General features: G+C 42.8%; 1 protein-coding gene across 1 annotated transcript in view; it reads left to right on the top strand.

Moving 5' to 3' along the window:
* Window positions 1-6,650, top strand: part of cadm2a (cell adhesion molecule 2a) — a gene marked incomplete at both ends in the record, with an annotated part of 178,317 nt that extends 171,667 nt beyond the window's left edge. Inside the window, 2 exons of the mRNA XM_079738906.1 lie at window positions 5,845-5,967; window positions 6,532-6,650. Of these exons, the coding sequence (XP_079595032.1) occupies window positions 5,845-5,967; window positions 6,532-6,650 (242 nt within the window). The remainder of the gene's footprint in view (window positions 1-5,844; window positions 5,968-6,531) is intronic.
* Between the last annotated feature and the right edge of the window lie 11,775 nt (window positions 6,651-18,425).

Here is an 18,425-nt window from a genome sequence, read left to right on the forward strand (position 1 = left end):
TGTCACGAGAGGAGCCAGCGGCCCTCCGTCCCCTACGCTCTGACCCCCCTACCCCCCCCGCTCCAGAACCGCCGCTGAGCTCCATAAAACCGCGCCGAGCTCATCTCCCAGAACCCGCGCAAATAAGCCGTGACCTTGTGAAGCGGAAAAGTAGAAACAAATAACAGCAGTGTTATTTGTGGCGGTTTTGGTGAAGGATTTTACAATTCCACGTCTGGTCACCACCAGTGTCGTGGGCCCTCTGGCTCCTCCCCGACTGAGACCCCTCCCGGCATGAGGTTGGGACATTATTTAAGTCAAGCGTCTCTGTCTGCGGAGCAAGACAACTAAAAAGACGGAATCGGCTTGAGAAGGATGGGTCGTTTTCTCGGCTTCATTAGTTTGATCCGGAGGGAAATAAAGGAGAGAACGACTTCTATCAAAAGACCAGCAGCTTTGAGTACTGTATCGGAGAGGGGACGACACAGGGGAGCTCGCTTAATGTGGGGTTTTCGTAGCCTCGCGCAAAGTTGCTCGGCGGTTTCACCATCGGGGGGCCGGATGTTACCATAGTAACCTGCTTAACCCTTCAGCAGAGAGCTTTGGATGAAAAAAATTGTGTATGTATCAACAAGTTATTCTGTCATTCACAATCAACGCCCCACACACAATTTGCCTTTTATTCTGGGACGTATAGAACCTTCTGTCAAGTCTGCAGGTAGTTGATCCTGCGTAGGGCTTCTCCCAGGGTCTTCTCTATCTTTAAAGCCCCCAATGTTACTCTTTCCAAAGGTAAAGTAATGGCAGTAATTAATCATTCTATTGCAAGTTCCACGCCTTTATGTTTATATTTATTGATTTGTTCATGAAATAAGTATGATTCCGATTCTTAATGGAATGTCACATTGTGCATCAAATATTGTATATTTCATCCACTGATTGCCTTCCAATACGAAATCATAAGGAAGCAAAACTCCCGTGGTTCACAACAAAGTCTGTTGATTACCACGGCCCTATACCAAACGACAAAGTGCATGGTAGTGCTTGAGAATCTCAAACTTCGGAGTTGCGCAGATAACTTTTAAATGGAAACGGCACGTTTCTATCCCACATGTGTTGTTATTATCGTTAATGTCATGCACTGCCTAAAAGCTGCACTCAAACTGCATTAAAGTTGCATTAATGCAGAGACAAGCTAAGTAGATTCTAAGAAAAAGGAGTGCTGACTGCTGAATCCCATTCCTATTGATCGCTGGGTTGTAAATGGTGGGGGTGAAGGCAAGGATTAGAGATGCATTCCTCATGCACTGTGGAGGTTGTTTTATTGCTAATTCAGTATGTTTAAACCATCAGGAAGGTCTGCTCATAGCGTCTCTGGGGTAGGATGGGAAGTGCAAGCTAAATGCTATGGGCAACATGCAACCTCATCACATTCAACACTTCATGAAACTGAAAAAGGCTTTTAACCCTGTCTTGTCTTATCCCCTGCAAGAGACACCCTATTACATCAGGTCACCAGGTTTAATCAAATCCTGAAGAATCAATAAAAGTCCATCCTACGTTTTCTCCCTCCCTTATATCCTGTCTTATTTGTAAAAACCTCATATTACTGCATAAAGAAGTTGAGTACCCTCAGTCTTTGATGAAAGTAGGATAAATTAAAACATAACAGAATCTTTTTCCTGCTCTTCAAACTAGACCATCTCATTGCTCAGTTGTCATGTTAAAAAGCTTGGAGAGCAAAATAAAATAACAAATATAACAAACATACATACATCCAGTAGATGGTGTGTGTCATTGATCACATTTAAAACATTGTCACATCGATAAGTGTTCACAAGGCAAACCCACACTATTTTTACTTCCACACACCAATCGCGTTGTAATTACCGGTACAACCGTGCACGCAAACGATAGGTAGAGGATATGATTGAAACAGTTATCTCACACCATTGGTCTTCTTCATTTTCAGGTTTTAAAATATATATCTTAGTGGACAGGATATAGGGTGTTTAACTCCCAATTAAGAGATACTGGGTTCAATCCCTGAAAGAAGACCTCCTACCTGTAGGCATTTGCATATCCTCTGCCTGATGAATTTACTGTGAGTTGCTTTGGATAAATTGTCTGCTAAATTACTCAGTAGTAAAGAATATGAATATCCTTATATTCATTATTACTTTATATTACAACAGTTGATTTATTTATTTATTTAAGTAATTTGATTTGAGTAATTTGATTGGACAAGGAGCATTCAATGAGTGCTGATATAGAGTTTTACAGCACTGGGACTTTGAACTATAAGTGTATTACCCCACTATACAGGTGTTTCTAATATCTGTTAATTACATGAACGATCAGAAGCTGTTCTGAATCACACAGGCCGCCTAAGTGACTGTCAAAAGACTCCTATTGCACTTGTTGCAAAGTAAATGGAAACATACTGATAACTGTACATTATACAAAGGCGTTGGCCAACAGAAACTTGTAGACCTGTAGGCTAGATCTTGCCAAGCAAGATGCTTAGCAAGGCTCCTTTTCCACTTGCGGAACTATTTGTGTTGGCGGAGCCAAATTCATTATTAAATAATTAAGTATAATCTGTTTTCACTTATTACTGGTAACTGCTAAATTACACTTATAGAGCTGGTGTACAAAAGTAATATCACAATGAAGGTTGTGCTGTTATACTGAATATCAGCACGGCTGTGGCCTGCAGACTCGTACCTATGACTGGATCACAGCCGGGCTGATATTCAGTATAACAAAGCTCTCTCTCCTGTGATATTGTTTAAGTACAACCTGTTTGACTTGTTTGTTATAAACTGCTGCTTCCCCACTGACCACACTACCCTCTTCCAGGGGGGGAGGGGAGGGTATAAATATTTAAGATAGTCTATCCTGTTCCACGGGTAGTTGTTGCTAAATGATTAGCAGCAGTAATTAGTTTTCTGAATCAAATTAATCTACTTTGACCTTGCATTAAATAACCATGCTCTCGCTCCCTCTCTCTCTCTCTCTCTCTCGGTCTGTCTCTCACACACACAAACACACACATACTCAAACTAACACAACCAAACACATACTCATATGCCAGGGGACATAATAATCATAATCATCTAACTTACGTGAGAGAGTATGTGTGTGTGTGTGTGTGTGTGTGTGTGTGTGTGTGTGTGTGTGTGTGTGTGTGTGTGTGTGTGTGTGTGTGTGTGTGTGTGTATGTGTGTGTGTGTGTGTGAGTGTGTGTGTGTGTGTGTGTGTTTTTGTGTGTGTGTATGTGAGTGCACTCTCCTCTCATGGTACACCCTGGGGAACTGTCTTATCCTAGCCGTGAGCCCTTCGAAGCATCTCAAATCCCCAAAAGTTCTGCATTACAAAATTATTGAGCAAGACATCTACACAGAGGCTATTCCTCTCTGTTTTCTGTTCTTCCTCTCACCCCCTCTGCAATCAATACTGAGAACAAAATGCAGTTATCGGGCCTCTGTTCAAGACAGCAGGTGAGGAAATTCCTGAGCTTAAAGGTGAAGTCTGATTTGAGTTAGGTCAATTCCAACACTGTTGGGATTTTCTTTGTTCAGAGTTCAAGTTTTGTCAGAACCCAAAAGGCTAAGTGTGAAACTTGTGCTAAATGCTGGCTTTAAAAGAAAAGTCTGGTATGTGAACTGAGTTTACTCTGATCTTTGCCTCTGAATTTTAGCACACTTGAACATCCAGCTGTCATCTCCCTGAGCTTCTCTATTGATCCCTATTGCTCCCTGTTTATTTCGATAAATCTAAGCAGCAAAAGCCCGTGGATCAGGACCTCATCTAAAATATGGACTCCCACTGTTTTTTCTGATTGCTTTAGGAAGGTCAAAGGAAGATCTGCCAGGCTCTCCAATGATATGAGGTGACAGCTGGTCTTTTTGACAAACGGCAAGATACAAAGGGTGGCTGTATGTTGACCATACTTAATCAAATCATATTTGAAATTCATGCATTTAACATAGCCGTTGCAGATCTCTTTGTATTGGTGGGACGGAAACAACATGCCTCAAAGTCTAAAGACCAAGTGACTTTGAGGTTTCGGTGGAAGTTAAGCTTCTTCGAGAGTCTTCTATGCTCTGAACTGAAGTTATGTGGATGCCTATTTCTACATTTCTGTTTACTGTTTACTCTATATATACCATACTATAGCTCATTCTCTGGCTGGCAGAAGTGCAGTGTCTTGCATACCAACAGGTTTATGATACTGGTGGACAGCGATGTGGAAATTACTTTCAAAATGCGTGATTTTTCTCATCTGTAATTACTTCCATTTGAAAGCATGGTAACTCGTTATATTATTAATTACACTAACTCTTGCGTTCCTACAGCTGCTCGAACCGAAAAACGTTCTCCCTTTGTTTTTCCAAACCAAATAACAACATAATTGTACATGTATCTGCCCATTTGTATTGCGTTAGTATTTAGCTTGACTTACAATAGCCAAACCTAAATGTTGGTCCGAATGTTATGTGGTAATATTTTTGATTCAAAATGAACAACATGGTCGGCAAATACTGTAAATCACATTATAAGTCTGTTTATTTTCCTTAGACTTGCTAATTCAATTGCAACAACAGGGTGAGTATGTTTCACTGGACGATTAGGAGCTGTATTTTCTTACCAATTTATGTTGATTCTTTGGCTGTAAAGGCACGGAGCTCCATTCATTTATTAAAGACGTCCAATGAACAAGGCCTAGCAACAATGACAGTCTTATAAATATTGAAATTGGAGCTGGCTCTGCTACACTATGATATCATATCAACTTTTGGAAGAATGTCTGTGCACTTTTTCAAAGATAATATGTCATAGGAGCATAAAAATGCCTCCACATCAGCCAGGCCTAAATAATTCAGCCTCTGTATCAAACGCTTTTGAACACAGAAAAATAATAATGGATTTGCAACACCCTGATGTTTCATCATGTCATGGACTATGGCCGTGGTCAGAACAAGAATGGCTGTTGGAAAATGCCATATAGTAAGACAATGATTCATCACATTGGTGACCATGAACTTTCTTTGAAAAAAGGTGCACAAATGCAGAAGCGTCACCTCTATATAAACACCAGAGACTAACACACCCGTCAGTCAGTGTTTTATATGGCAGAGCATATATAACGTTCCCAGTCGTCATGGACTGATATAAATATTACCTACTGTTCAATTAGCATCTTTCACTGCGAACCTTTTGCCCCTCTGTTTCTCCAAGCGGAGGAACAAAACGGTCTGCAGGAGGCTTAGGACGGGGGTCCCACCATGTCATCTATCAACTAAGAGGCCTGCTGGCTCAGACCCCTCCGCTTCCCCTGGCAAAATGTCATCCAAATCTTAACATCTCTCAGGGGGCTCTACCGGCTAGTAAAACAAAACAGAAAAACAATTGGTTTCACAGGCTTGATAGTTTAGATAGAATTAGATCAAACTTGAAACAATGAGGCAAAACATTACCTCCGGCCTAACAGACAAAAAACGTTTTCCTGTCAAACACAATGATCACAAAGATTGATCTTTTGTGCTGTTTTATTTAGTGCATACTGGTACTTGTCATTCTCCTCTCTTCGTCTGCCTGTCTCTTTTCTCTGTTATCTGCCTCTTTTCCACCTCGCTTATCATTTGTTTTGCCTTGTGAATTAATTATCTCCTGCCCTCTCGCTCTCCCTCTCTCTTTCTCTGTTTCTCTCTTTCGCCTTCTCTGTCTCGCTCTCTTTCTCTCTCTCTCTATCTGTCTATTTCTCTCTCTCTCTGCCCTCTCTATCTCACTCTATCTCTCCCTCACTCTCTTCTCTGTCTGTTTCTCTCTGTCTTTCTCTCTGTCTCTCTCTCTTCTCAGATCCCAATGCACTGGGGCAGCACGGTACTGACCACGCCCTGATCGGAGGCGTTGTGGCCGTGGTGGTGTTTGTCACATTGTGTTTGATTATTGTTCTGGGAAGATACCTGGCCAGACATAAAGGTAACTCATTGTCCTCAACTGTTTCATTGAATCATAAATACATACATACTCATTTTTACATAAATACCATAGTTGTGTTGTCTTTTTCTAGAAACAAATATATTGTCATTTACTGTTTTGTTCTGTTTTTTGTTTGGAGCTGACATATTGCATGGAAATTGAAACAGCAATTGCTATGTGGTCATTAAGCTTCTGAATTTAATTAAATTGTTAATACTGTAGATATGAACAGACATACATAGATAGATAGGTAGATATGTAGGTAGATGGAAGGTAGATAAAAATATAGATATATAGACAGACAGACAGACAGACAGACAGACAGACAGACAGACAGACAGACAGATAGACAGGCGGATGGACGGAAGGACAGATAGATAAACAGACGGACAGACAGACAGACGGATGGACAGATAGATAGATAGATAAAAAAGGTAAATAGATGACTATTTAGATGCATAGATATATAGATAAAGAAGCAGACAGAGAGATAGACAGGCAGAGAAAGAGTCGCTTCACTTGTTCACTCACTGAACCCCGCCGCTTCCTCATTGGCTATCACAGGAACGTACCTGACCAATGAGGCCAAGGGGGCGGATGACGCGCCAGACGCAGACACGGCCATCATCAACGCCGAGGGAAACCACGCGCACACAGAGGAGAAGAAGGAGTACTTCATTTAGACTGCAGGGGGAGCCGCTCTGCTCCCCCTCTCCTCCCCCCGCCCCCACTGCCCCCCTTCTTTTGACCTCCGTCTCTGCTTTCTCCTCCTCCTTCTGTCCCCCCCTCTGCTACTCCTCCTCCTCTGTGTTGTCTCGGCTTTGGACCCCTGGCTGCGGCCCGCCAGGCTCCCGGGGGGGGGGGTCCCCGGGAGCCACAGGACAGGGCCAGTCACGCTGTTGTACTGTTACTGCCTTTCTGCACCATGGCTCTCATTTCACCGCACACCGTTGGGTTCTTGTTTGTTCGCTTTGTTTAGTTTTGTGATTTTCACAGGTGGATATCTTGCTTTTTTTTTTTACTTTTCTATTGTCCTGGTTGTTTTGGTTCTTTTTTTGTCCACTTTGACGCGATAATCTTCAAACACTTGTGTGCCAACACAACACATACTGCGACCCTGTCCTCCTCCCTCCCTCCCTCTCTCCTTCCCTCCCTCGCTGGTTCCTAGATCTCCTATCGCACTTGGCTTCAGATACATATCTCATCACATGTACACTTCACGGTGCCTACTACTGTACACGCACGCACACACACACACACACACACACACACACACACACACACACACACACACAGACACACACACACAAAAACATACACATGTGCACGCGCAGCTCCAGCCCTGATCAATGCCTTCATGCGTCCTCTGTCAACACGTTGGTAAAGAAAACCATCTCTACGTTGTCGACTCCCTGGCTGATAGCCCATTGCTAAGGCTCACTGCTCTCAGTTATGCATTTCGTTTTCAAAGTTTTCTCTTTGAATGAAAGCCTGCGCTCTTTCTGCCTTATTGATGTCTTATCAACCCTGATTATGGTATGCTGAGATTACCCTCCACCTTTTCTCCTCCTTCTCCTACTCCTCCTCCGAACAGACTTGTAATTAAAAAGAAAGAAAAAAAAACACTTGTAAGATAAGCAGAGGGATTTCTGTAACACTGTAGCAGGGTTGATCCAGTGTGTGTGTGTGTGTGTGTTTACTTTTTACTTTTTTCCTTTCTAGTTCATCAGGTAAAGGTTAGTATAGTAACTGTTTTAGAGATGCCGAGATTAAGTCACACCAAAAATATACGTAAGAGATGCTAGGTCTTACACTGCGTCGGACACACAATCGTTCACAGAAATAAAAGGAACAACATTCGCGAAAATCTGCTGTTTTTATGTAGCTTAGCCTGTATATTCCGCTCAGCTCTCGCTGTGGTTTTAGCTGAAGCCCAGTGCATCGTATGTTTCAGGGCATCTCTCTGCTTCTTCGTGATTCACATCATATATGGCTCTGGGGGGTTCAACCAACCAACCAACCATCTTTGTTTGGACTCCATACCTCCCCCCACTCTCGCCACCTTCACTTTAGCCCGTCTCTTGGAGTCTATATGATGACATGAATGAACTGTACCTGTAGCTGACCACCGTGTTGAGCCAACATATCATTCGTTCAAACGTTCTCATGGCAGATTCATTGCTGCATCAGCCTGTACTCTAAATCTCTGATATTTTCAACTACTTGGCTCTTTGCCCCCGCTTGAATTACAGCCTGCTCTTTACAGAGTAGTTTACAGCAACTCTGAAATAAAAAAAATGAAAAAATGACTTTTCTATGCTCTTGTGATGGCTGTCGTCGGCAGATACTCCCAGTTCCCCCATTACCAGATGCTTTCATGCTAACCAGGCTGAACTGATACAAGGAACACATTGTATCATGGCTCATTTCACCGCTTACTTCACAGGTCCAAATGTGTTTGATGTCGGTCCGACCCAGACCCTGTTCTGCCCCAATCCTAAATACATGAAGACAAACACAGAAGCACAAAATTGGTTCGGAGGGGGCGTTCCCTTGCCAATTACTAGAATGTCCAAACAGAATGGCTTTTGACCAGAATATCTCTCTCTCTCTCGCTCTCTCTCTCTCTCTCTCTCTCTCTCTCTCTCTCTCTCTCTGAGTTTGGATGAACACGTCTTACTTTGCAAGTGTGTGTTTTATTTTATTTTTCTATACTTTTTTATTTCACCTTTTTTTGTTTGGTTTGATGGTATCTGAGCACCAAGTTGTATATTGTGACTGCTAAAAAAAATGTGATTAATAGTGAAAAATTGCTGTTAGATTTTGGATTCCCTGATCCCTTCCAATGTGTATATTAGCCACTATATCTATTTACAACAGGAATTCATTTTTATTAATTTGTTACTGCATCTGCATATCATGAAAAGGAACCCTGTGATGAGTTCAAGTACCAGGCATGTATATAATGTGTGGTGAACTTTACTTTGGTACTACAGATTGGCATGCTTTTTTTTGGGGTTATTTCTCTTCCTTAATTTATTTGAAATGAAGTTGTTTAAAAGGGTATCTACTATGGCTCCTGAGACAGTGATGTCTCCAAATGTGTGTATGTGGCAGGATCTTGGGTGCCACAAGTCCAAAGGGTTTGATGTGAAAGGAGTAAGGGAAAAAGAAAAGTACACGTTGAATTGGAAATCTCAAGCTGTAATTTCGGCTGGCCTTGTGTTTTGTTTGTCCTTTTCTTTCATATTTTAGTAGAGACATCATCATTACATTTTCCTCCACTGACTTTGAAAGTTCATCCTACAGTTAAGGATACCATTGAAGAAGAGCAAGTACAGTTTACTTAAAAAAAAGAAATACTGATGTATATTGCAGTCACATTCAAGATTTGCCTACAGTAGTTATGTTTGACATATATGTGGGGCTTTGGGGAATTTAATCAACTGTCATATTTCATAGAATAAGTGGAAATAAATCTTGTAAAAAAAAAAGAAATAACTGACAACACTATGGTATTCAGACCTGAAACATATCTACTAGGAGAAAGAAAATAAGAGAAATGTTTGTGTTTCATTTATAGAGTAATGTAAAATCCACTCCTTCTTAAACTGAAAAAATATATAGATTAGTTATCGGTTACTTTATGTGTGTAACAAACTGTTTTAGTGAACTCCAAGTTGGAAATCGTTTAATGAATGTCTTTCTCCTTTTTTGAGTTGAAAGTAGAGGTTGAACTTGAATTATATTCCACCCTAGGTCCAACTATATAATATTACAACGTGTATCTATTAGTTTTGATCCGAGAACACCCGATTCACATTTCCACTTTTAATTTTGCCGAGGCTTAAGTGCTCTTTGTTGGTTCTGGATCCCTCCACGAGCAAGAATACATTAGTATTAAACTAAGTGTTAGTAAATCCAGGCGTTGTCGTGGACTTAATCTATTCCTCATCAATAAATGGGTTATGAGATACACTACATATATTTCATAGCTTTTATGATGATGCATTTATTAAATTGCATTTTTAAAACATTGTTTTTATTTGCCACAATGTGCTGTTAGAAACACACAAAATATGCACTCTCATTTACTCGTTTTTCTAAATAAAAGATTCAAATGGATGCTCTTTTTATTCGATTTTGCTGGATATGAACTCCAACCTGTACCCACACTTTCCAAATGTTGGTTTTTATATAATAGCCATGTTGTTTTGTGTGTTTATTTTGTGTGTTTAACTGCCTATACACCCGCCAGGGTACTCTGGTTTTTATAGAATCATAACTGTTGCTGTTTTTTTGTTGGTCTAGGTCCACAATTTTCTTTTTGTCCGTTAAAACTAAGCTTTAAACCTCCTGCCTCTGCCGCATCACACACATACAAACTCTTCATCTTTTACAGACCACCTCTAAACCCCCACAAAAAAGAATCCATCCACATCCCTCTCTCATTAAAAACCAACAACAACATTTAAAAAACAAGGTTTCTTTCCTTTGCCAGACGCAACGACCCACGCGATATAGGAACGTTTAGTCATCTGTGCATCCGATGTTAGCGTGAGCAAGCATGTTCTCAGCGTCTCCCCACCATACTTGGCTGTCTCAACCCGCTTTAGCCCATGCCGGACTCTGACACATGTAGAAAGACCTGGAAACCCCACATGGTACCTACTCACAGCTACGTACCGTGAACCGACATGGAGATTTGCTTTCTTTGTTTTATTTTGCATCTCAGGAATATTTTCATTGCGTACATTTTGATTTGGTTGGGAGAGGGGGGGATGTTTTTTGGTGTAGGCGGAGGGGGGGATAGCTGTCTTAAACCAGTGTTCATCACTTCCTGTTTGTCGACACCCCATATCCTTTCTTCAGTTTAGAACTGTCACGATGTTGATGAAAAAACATGCTATTGTGATTATTTCATATCTTTTTCATCCTCCTGTCGTCAGGGTTACAGTTTTTTGCTATAACCACTTGAGATGTAAAAATATAATGATGGAAGAGTTTCCAAAACACACCGCGCTTATATCTGTCTGGAGGAAAATAACCAAGATTGTTCAATGTTACGATATGTATGTATATCTACGCTTCTGTCCTTTCTGCCATCGCTTTCTGACAGAGAAACCTTTATGTAAATATTCTTTTTTTCTTTTTTTTTAGGTGGGTGGAGTAGTAATTCACTTAATATTTGTCACTCACATTGCGCCCAAGACTGCGCTGTAGACACACACAGTTCCAGTGTGTGACGGTATGCAGTGCTCTCTGGGTGTATGGGGGGGGGGGGTAATGTACAGACTAGACTGAGTAATGAGCACCATGACTGAAGGTGATCCCTCCCCCCAGTGGCCCCTGGAGATATTTGGTTTTAATTTAGAGGCTCATTCCCATGTTTCCGATACAATTGTTGAATAAATAGTTGCCAAAACCCACGTCCATGTCCCTTTTTTCTGTTTTTTTATGGATTTATCTTTAAAAATCAAGAACACTGTGAAAGCTAGGACAACAGAATCGCTCAGAGGGACCCACTGACAACGTGATCAAGTGCCTATTGTCCATGATGATTCATTCATTATGAATCATCAATTGCAGCATCTACTGGAAACATTTTTTTATCGACTTTCATTACTCCGCATGTGGGTGTGTGTACTGTTTAAGCTTTTGCTATTTCATATCTGCAAATGAAAGAGTTTCTAAAAGTGTGATCGATCTGAGGCCCCCCCCCCCCCCGCTGCAGACAGAGAACAATACAAGCCTAACGTTCAAAGGGGAAGTATTGTATCATATAGGTGTTATATCATAAGGTACACCGAGAATTACTCCTTGCTAGCCTGGGATGGCGTCATCGACTACTTACATGGATTTAGGGAGGAATAAGATACAACATTTCTTCTTTGGGAGACAACACAGAAAAGACACAGGAGCCTTTGAAAAGTCCCATTGTAGAACGTGAACTATATGCAGAGGGTATATACACAAATAGTTATACTGTGTATAACGATAAAGGGAATTAAAAATAACCTGCCATTAGTATCATTTAAATTCCCATTAATTCATTTAGCAGGCGGTTTTAACCACAGTGATTCCTCTAGGAATTAGAGCAAATGGTTCTCCCATTGGTTTCATTAGTGGTTGTCAAGTGCATAATATACACAGGCAGATTCATGGCGTAACTCCTGGTATATTTAATAGAACAAACAGACAGAGGTACATGTTTCATTAGTGTCCATTGAAAAAAACTAAAGAGAATCTGCTGTCAGACTCTTCTTAAGATGAACGTCTGAGGGAGCGCAGGGAAGGTCAAGCTGCCGCAGTAGTGTTATGAACGGAGGTGGGGTGGAGAACAGAGCCGCGGGCTGCCCGGCCCTGACAGGAGAGGGGAGGTCTGACACTTGAGCTTCGAGGAAGGGGAAATGTCATGTTGGACCGGGGGAGGATGCTGCCATCCCCACCTTAGCTGTCAAGCCTATAAAACACCCTTCCGGATTCAGATGAACACCCTAAAAATCCGGCAGCCGTGTGGAGATCTTTCTCAGGAATGAAACAGAACTAAAGTTGACAAACTCTCCTTGGATTCGTGGCAGTTGAAAGAACAGAGAGCAGGAGGGAGGAGGTGAAGGAGCTGTCTCGTCTGCTCCTACGTCTGCAGGCACCTGCTTCCTCGTTTTCTTATCTCCCGCTGTCGCGTAAAGTCAATCAAGATGAAGAGATCTGTTCTTTTTCTCTGTCTCTTTCCCTCTCGCAGGAAGGAGTTTGGGGGAGTAGATGTAATTATGATTGTTCTTACTTCTCCCTCTCTGTCCCTGTCTCTGTCTCTCTCCCTCTCTCTCTCCCTCTCCATCTTACTCTCTCTCTCTCTGGATTGTTAAATTACCCTCACTTGAATGTATTTTTGGCCAACGAGCAATACATCTTTATCATAAGTATTTTTAAACTTCACATATTATATTTATATTATTTCATATGATATATGTACTTAAAAGAATGGTAAGATTTGAAGGGTATTATACCGTAGGATATATTGTATATGCATATTGCAATTGTGTGTATCCCTTCTGTGTGTGTATCCAAACACTCACACACTAGAACCTGCTAGAAGCGGAATATAAGTCCTATATGCGATATATGCAGTGGCATGCTTCATACCTGCCAGGCTATCAGCCTGCCAGCAGAGCGAGACCCTGGAACTGAACGCTGGGAGAAGCTTCCTACGCTAAACCTCTGCATGCATATGCTGCTGTTCACTTCCCTGCAGCTCTGGCTTCTACCGGCCTCACATCCTCCTTTCCCAGTTTCCCTTCCCCGTACCCCTGCACGTCCCTTATGAGCTCCCTCTTATCCCTCTCTCCGAGGCCCATCTTTGTCCTCTCCTCGTTTGCTGTGAGCCCACTCCAAGCCTTATCTCACCTTATTGTCAACTAGCAATCCACACCTCTGTCCTGTTTTGTCCATTTCTCTCTCTCTCTCTCTCTCTCTCTCTCTCTCTCTCTCTCTCTCTCTCTCTCTCTCTCTCTCTCTCTCTTTATCTTTCCCTCTCTATGCTCCTCTAACACTCTTGCCGCTCATTCTCTGCTCCTCAACAGAGCCTTTTCCAACTGTCTTTTTCTTTCCCACACACCTCCACCCACAACCAACCTTGAAACACACACACACACACACACACACGCACACACACACACGCACACACACACACACACACACACACACACACACACACACACACAACCCCACAACTCCTTCAAGGTGCTGAGCCTATTGTCCCAGACCTTCTCACTCCTCAGCCCAGCTATGGTTGAATGGCACAGGGAGCCTTTCTTGTTGTGTCATTGTATTGTTGCAACAATGCACGCATGTATGTGCACCGACATACACACTGAAGACACACAAACACACAGAACAATACGTACTTCTAGACAGACACACACACACACACACACACACACACACACACACACACACACACACACATTCATATAGAAGCACAAACACATACCCAGACACACTAAGTGTAGCCCTCTTTGGGGTGCTCGAAAATATTATCCCAAATCTTTTCAGAGCAATGCAATTTTTCATGTTTGAATTCTGCGTGGTGATACTCGAGAATGTGAAATGAGATTATTAAAAGTGTTCCGCCTGCTGCAAGGTGGCGTCATCTGAGAAATGGATTTGGTTGTTTGTTGTTAGCTTCAACCCAAAAAACATTTTGAAACTGAACTTGAATGGCCTTCCCATTTTATAGTGGATATACATATCTTGATCATTTAAAGTGGGTGTCCCTGTCTTCGTAAACAGTAGGGACCACCTCTCACCTCTCCGCTGGTTATGACTCTCACGGAGCAGGTCGCTCTGACCCGTAGTTTCTCCTCATCTTATGGGATGGACAGGGTTTGCTAAAAGGAGAGCAGTAGTGAGTAAAAGGTATAAGAATGTATTTGAATCAAAGGCGCAGTATTGTTGGCTCAGTACTGTTTGATTCCTCTTTCCAGGATGAGCTATGGAAAGAGAAATCCTCCATATACGTTTCCTCCCCGTATGCCGGCAGACAGACAAGGGAGCTCGCTGACAGACGCTGGCAGAAGGAGCTCTGACAGATGGAGACGGCGCCCATCTTGAGCTGGCAAGCTAATCAACTCCGTCAAACAACCAGCAGGCTAGTTATTGTTTAGAAATAGGGCCTCTCGTTCATTTAATTACGTTTTCCGGTTAAAAACATAGACAGCTTGGGTGCCGTTTCAGCAACGGCGAGATTTAAATGTTTGAGGATGAAGTTAACTCCAACTTTCAAAACGGGAAGTCGTGAAAGTTCACATTTGTGGCATGCTTTGAAAGCCCTCGTCAAACACACACTAAAGGGACTGATTATGGTTACACGTCGACGCATGGCAAGAACCACGCAAACGCTTTGACGCAGTCGTGAACCTGTTTTGGTTCTGCGTCAGTCATTAGTGAGCGGACCAATTACAGCCCTTGCTGCTGCGCCAGGCCCTTGCAGTGGACACAAGGAGGGTCCGCAAGGACGTAATGGGTCTGTAAACCCCTGTGCGTTGTGTTGACGTGGAACCATAATCATCCCTTTAGAGATGGTGCAGAAACCAAGGTTCAGAAAACAAGATTGGCTACATGTCGCTATTAGGATGACAGATACAAGATTTGAATCAGGAGAGAGGGACCTGTGTTTCCCTGCATTGTGGGCTATGGTATGGAATAAATGCTATATGTAATCTAGAACAGGTTGTATGAGGGCAGGATAGTGTAGTAGCTAAAGTTTTTCACTCTCTTGATGCCAAACCCGTACCTGCTGCCTTAATTGCTTGTATCTGTATTCACTTAGAGTTGCTTTGGATTAAAGTGTCTCATGAATGCCTAACAGTTGTAGTTTGTAACAAGGAGGACTCTCAAATCCACAATTAAATTTGAAACGTGTAGTGTAATCGAGCCAAGATTTGTCTTGATAAGAATGTATTAATATATAAATAATACACTTAGGACTTTGGGCCATGTCAGAATTGGACCCAACATGGTGGATACATCTGTAGTTTGTCAGCTGTTCATTTAGAAGGGCTTAAAATACCCCAAACTCAATGTGACAGTCTGCAGCTAAGTCCTCCAACAGCTGTGTCCTCCACCATCCAAGCAACCATCACACCAGCGCCAACATGGAGGAGTGCGCAGAGCCAAGTGCTAATGGAGCACATTGTCTGACACATACCAGCGTGTGCGTTTACTTGTCTGTGTGTGTGTGTGTGTGTGTGTGTGTGTGTGTGTGTGTGTGTGTGCGTGCGTGAGCGTTTGTGTGTGTGTGTCTGTATGTGAGAGTTTGTTGTGGTGGGTGTTGGAACGCAACAAGGTGTTGATAGAACAATGGTTCCAATTGTCTTCTAATTCATTTCTGCTCGCAGCCAACAACAGAATGGCGCACATGTATGTTCCATTCTGTAACAGAGAGTGTGTGTGTGTGTGTGTGTGTGTGTGTGTGTGTGTGTGTGTGTGTGTGTGTGTGTGTGAAACCATACCATGGCAATATGCTAACCATCAGGTATCTCTGTCTAAATAGAAAGCTGTCACAAAGCTACGATCTTAGCTATATAAGAACTTTCAGCATGTAGCTGAACGGTACATCCTTTAAATACTGAAATTATCTACAAACCAACACCAGTTAAAATATTGAGAAGCCACAAGGCAGTCATTACAAGCAGACAATACTGTCTGGATTTGAGCCCACCAACGTTTGCTCCATCTCCCAGCCAACTGATGCAGTGATTTTCTCCTGTTATTTTGCCTTATCTGGTTAATCAAGTCTGCACTGCATACATTTTAGGATAAAGTTAAATACTTAACTGGCATTATTATTCAAGTTATAGTTATTTGATTTCCGTTCAGTATAACCGTGCTACCAGTTTAACAAGTACATCCTATCTTAAGGACACAATTATTTAAATCATACTGCCAGTTTTATATATATTCATTCCGCCTGTATTATAAAAATATTGCCAACAATAGACTCATATTGCCAAAATGGTATTCATATTGCCAACACAATAATGGTATTGGCAGAACCGTCATCATATTGCCAGTAATAGAATAACATTAACAGTTTTATAATCGCCAGATGACTGATCAGCTGGAGCCCACTGTGTCTAGAAAGACTTTTCTTCCAGGCGACTAAACGCTCCACAGCAGACCCTCCTGGGTGATTAGCATCAGCTTCATCCAGTGGTTCTCCTTCCAACTCTGCCGTCCCAGCATCGCGCCGCACCAGATGTCTGCTCCCTTCTCCCTAGGACGCCAGCACTGAGACGTCTCCGCTGTGGAGTCCCGGCCCCCGTCCTGGACCCACCGGCCCACCAGAGACCAGCAGGGTCCATGGTCTTCCTGCTGGGAACCCGGCTAGGGGGGAGGAGAGGTCTAGTCACAGCCCCTGGTTGGAGCCAGAACACCGGCGACAAAACCCAGTCTGGTTTCCCTCGTTCCATAACACTGACGCCTGTGACCGCCACGGAACTAATCAGATTTGAGTCAAACTAAAGTTTGGAAAACACACAAATGAGTGTACATATGTTCTACATTTGAGCTGTATTTGTTTTATACAAAGAAAAGACGGCAAACATTCACCCAATAGCCTGCTATTTCAATTCTTATTTTGTTAAAGCAAACCTCTTTTTCAGCAAAGCGAACGAAAAATTAACACCTGAACATGCTACGTTTTAAGTCGCTAACGTGTGACATCCCCTGACACGATAAGCAGTGTCCTATCATGCATGGAGCCTTCTGTTCAGAGAAGCATTAAACCATTCATTCCTTTCCCTGGGCCTCTCCCTCTGGGAGCCTGTGTGTGAAGGTCTATTTCAAAGCGCTGCTCTCTGTCCTTTAGCATCAATAAGGGGTCCCGTGGTAGGAGCCAGGAGGTCCTCCCGCCCGACCGCACCCCGACTCACCCCTTGTTTTGCTGTAGATCTGGAGATCTTTCGTGGACAGAGGTGTGTGATTCACACAGGGTTTAAATAGCGAGGGGTGTGTGTGTGTGTGTGTGGGGAGGGGGGGGGGGGTTCAACCTGAAGCAGATGTTTGGCAGTGGCCGAAGAGTGTATACGGACACCGGGGTCGGCATTAACCAGATGTCTCCTTACCGGGAGGGACCAATGTGTCATTTCCTGTTGGAGCTGACTAAATTCTGCATCCCCCCGCCCCACGCCACTCTCGCAGTCGGGGTGGTGGGGGGGTCTGTGATTGTGTTGTTTCAGTAGAAACGCTGCAGATGTCACTGCTGTGGCTTACAGCTGTGTGTGTGTGTGTGTGTGTGTGTGTGTGTGTGTGTGTGTGTGTGTGTTGTTGGGAGGACGGTCTTTTAAAAGACGCAACCTCCGCCTGAGTCCCTGAAGTCCCCCCGACAAGCTGTCCTCATTCTGCCTTCTCCCCTTCCCTGGGAATGGGCTCCATCCTTCACTGTTAGGGTCCCGTAATGAAGCCGTGTCTGGGGGTGTTGTTTGAAGTGAGTCATATGTGCACACACACACACACACACACACTCACACACACACACACACACACTGACGCACAGGCACACGCATGCACATGCATGCATGCACAGATGTGTTGATTATGCATCGAACACATGATTATTATATGATGATAATTGAAAATTATATTCATGCAATTGTATTTGCTAATATTACTGTCTACCTCACAACACAAAGGTCTACTGAAGTAGATGTGTATCGTTGTGTATTAAATGGACAGTATTTGTATGTTGTATTGTACTCCTATTGTGGCATAGAATGAGATCAGCCAGATGGGGAATGTTGACTGAATGTCTCTGAGACGCACACGGGTTGAATTTGAAGCTCCACTGTTTGTTGAACACACTGCTCATTTCTCTGGTGCTGCCACGCAGCAAGAATAGGACTCTATATAATTAGTTGTCATGGTAACAATTCCACCAAGATTGCGCAGAATTTTTGTAC

This window comes from Pollachius pollachius (genome assembly GCF_949987615.1).
Source record: "Pollachius pollachius genome assembly, chromosome: 6".
In the NCBI taxonomy this organism is placed as follows: domain Eukaryota; kingdom Metazoa; phylum Chordata; class Actinopteri; order Gadiformes; family Gadidae; genus Pollachius; species Pollachius pollachius.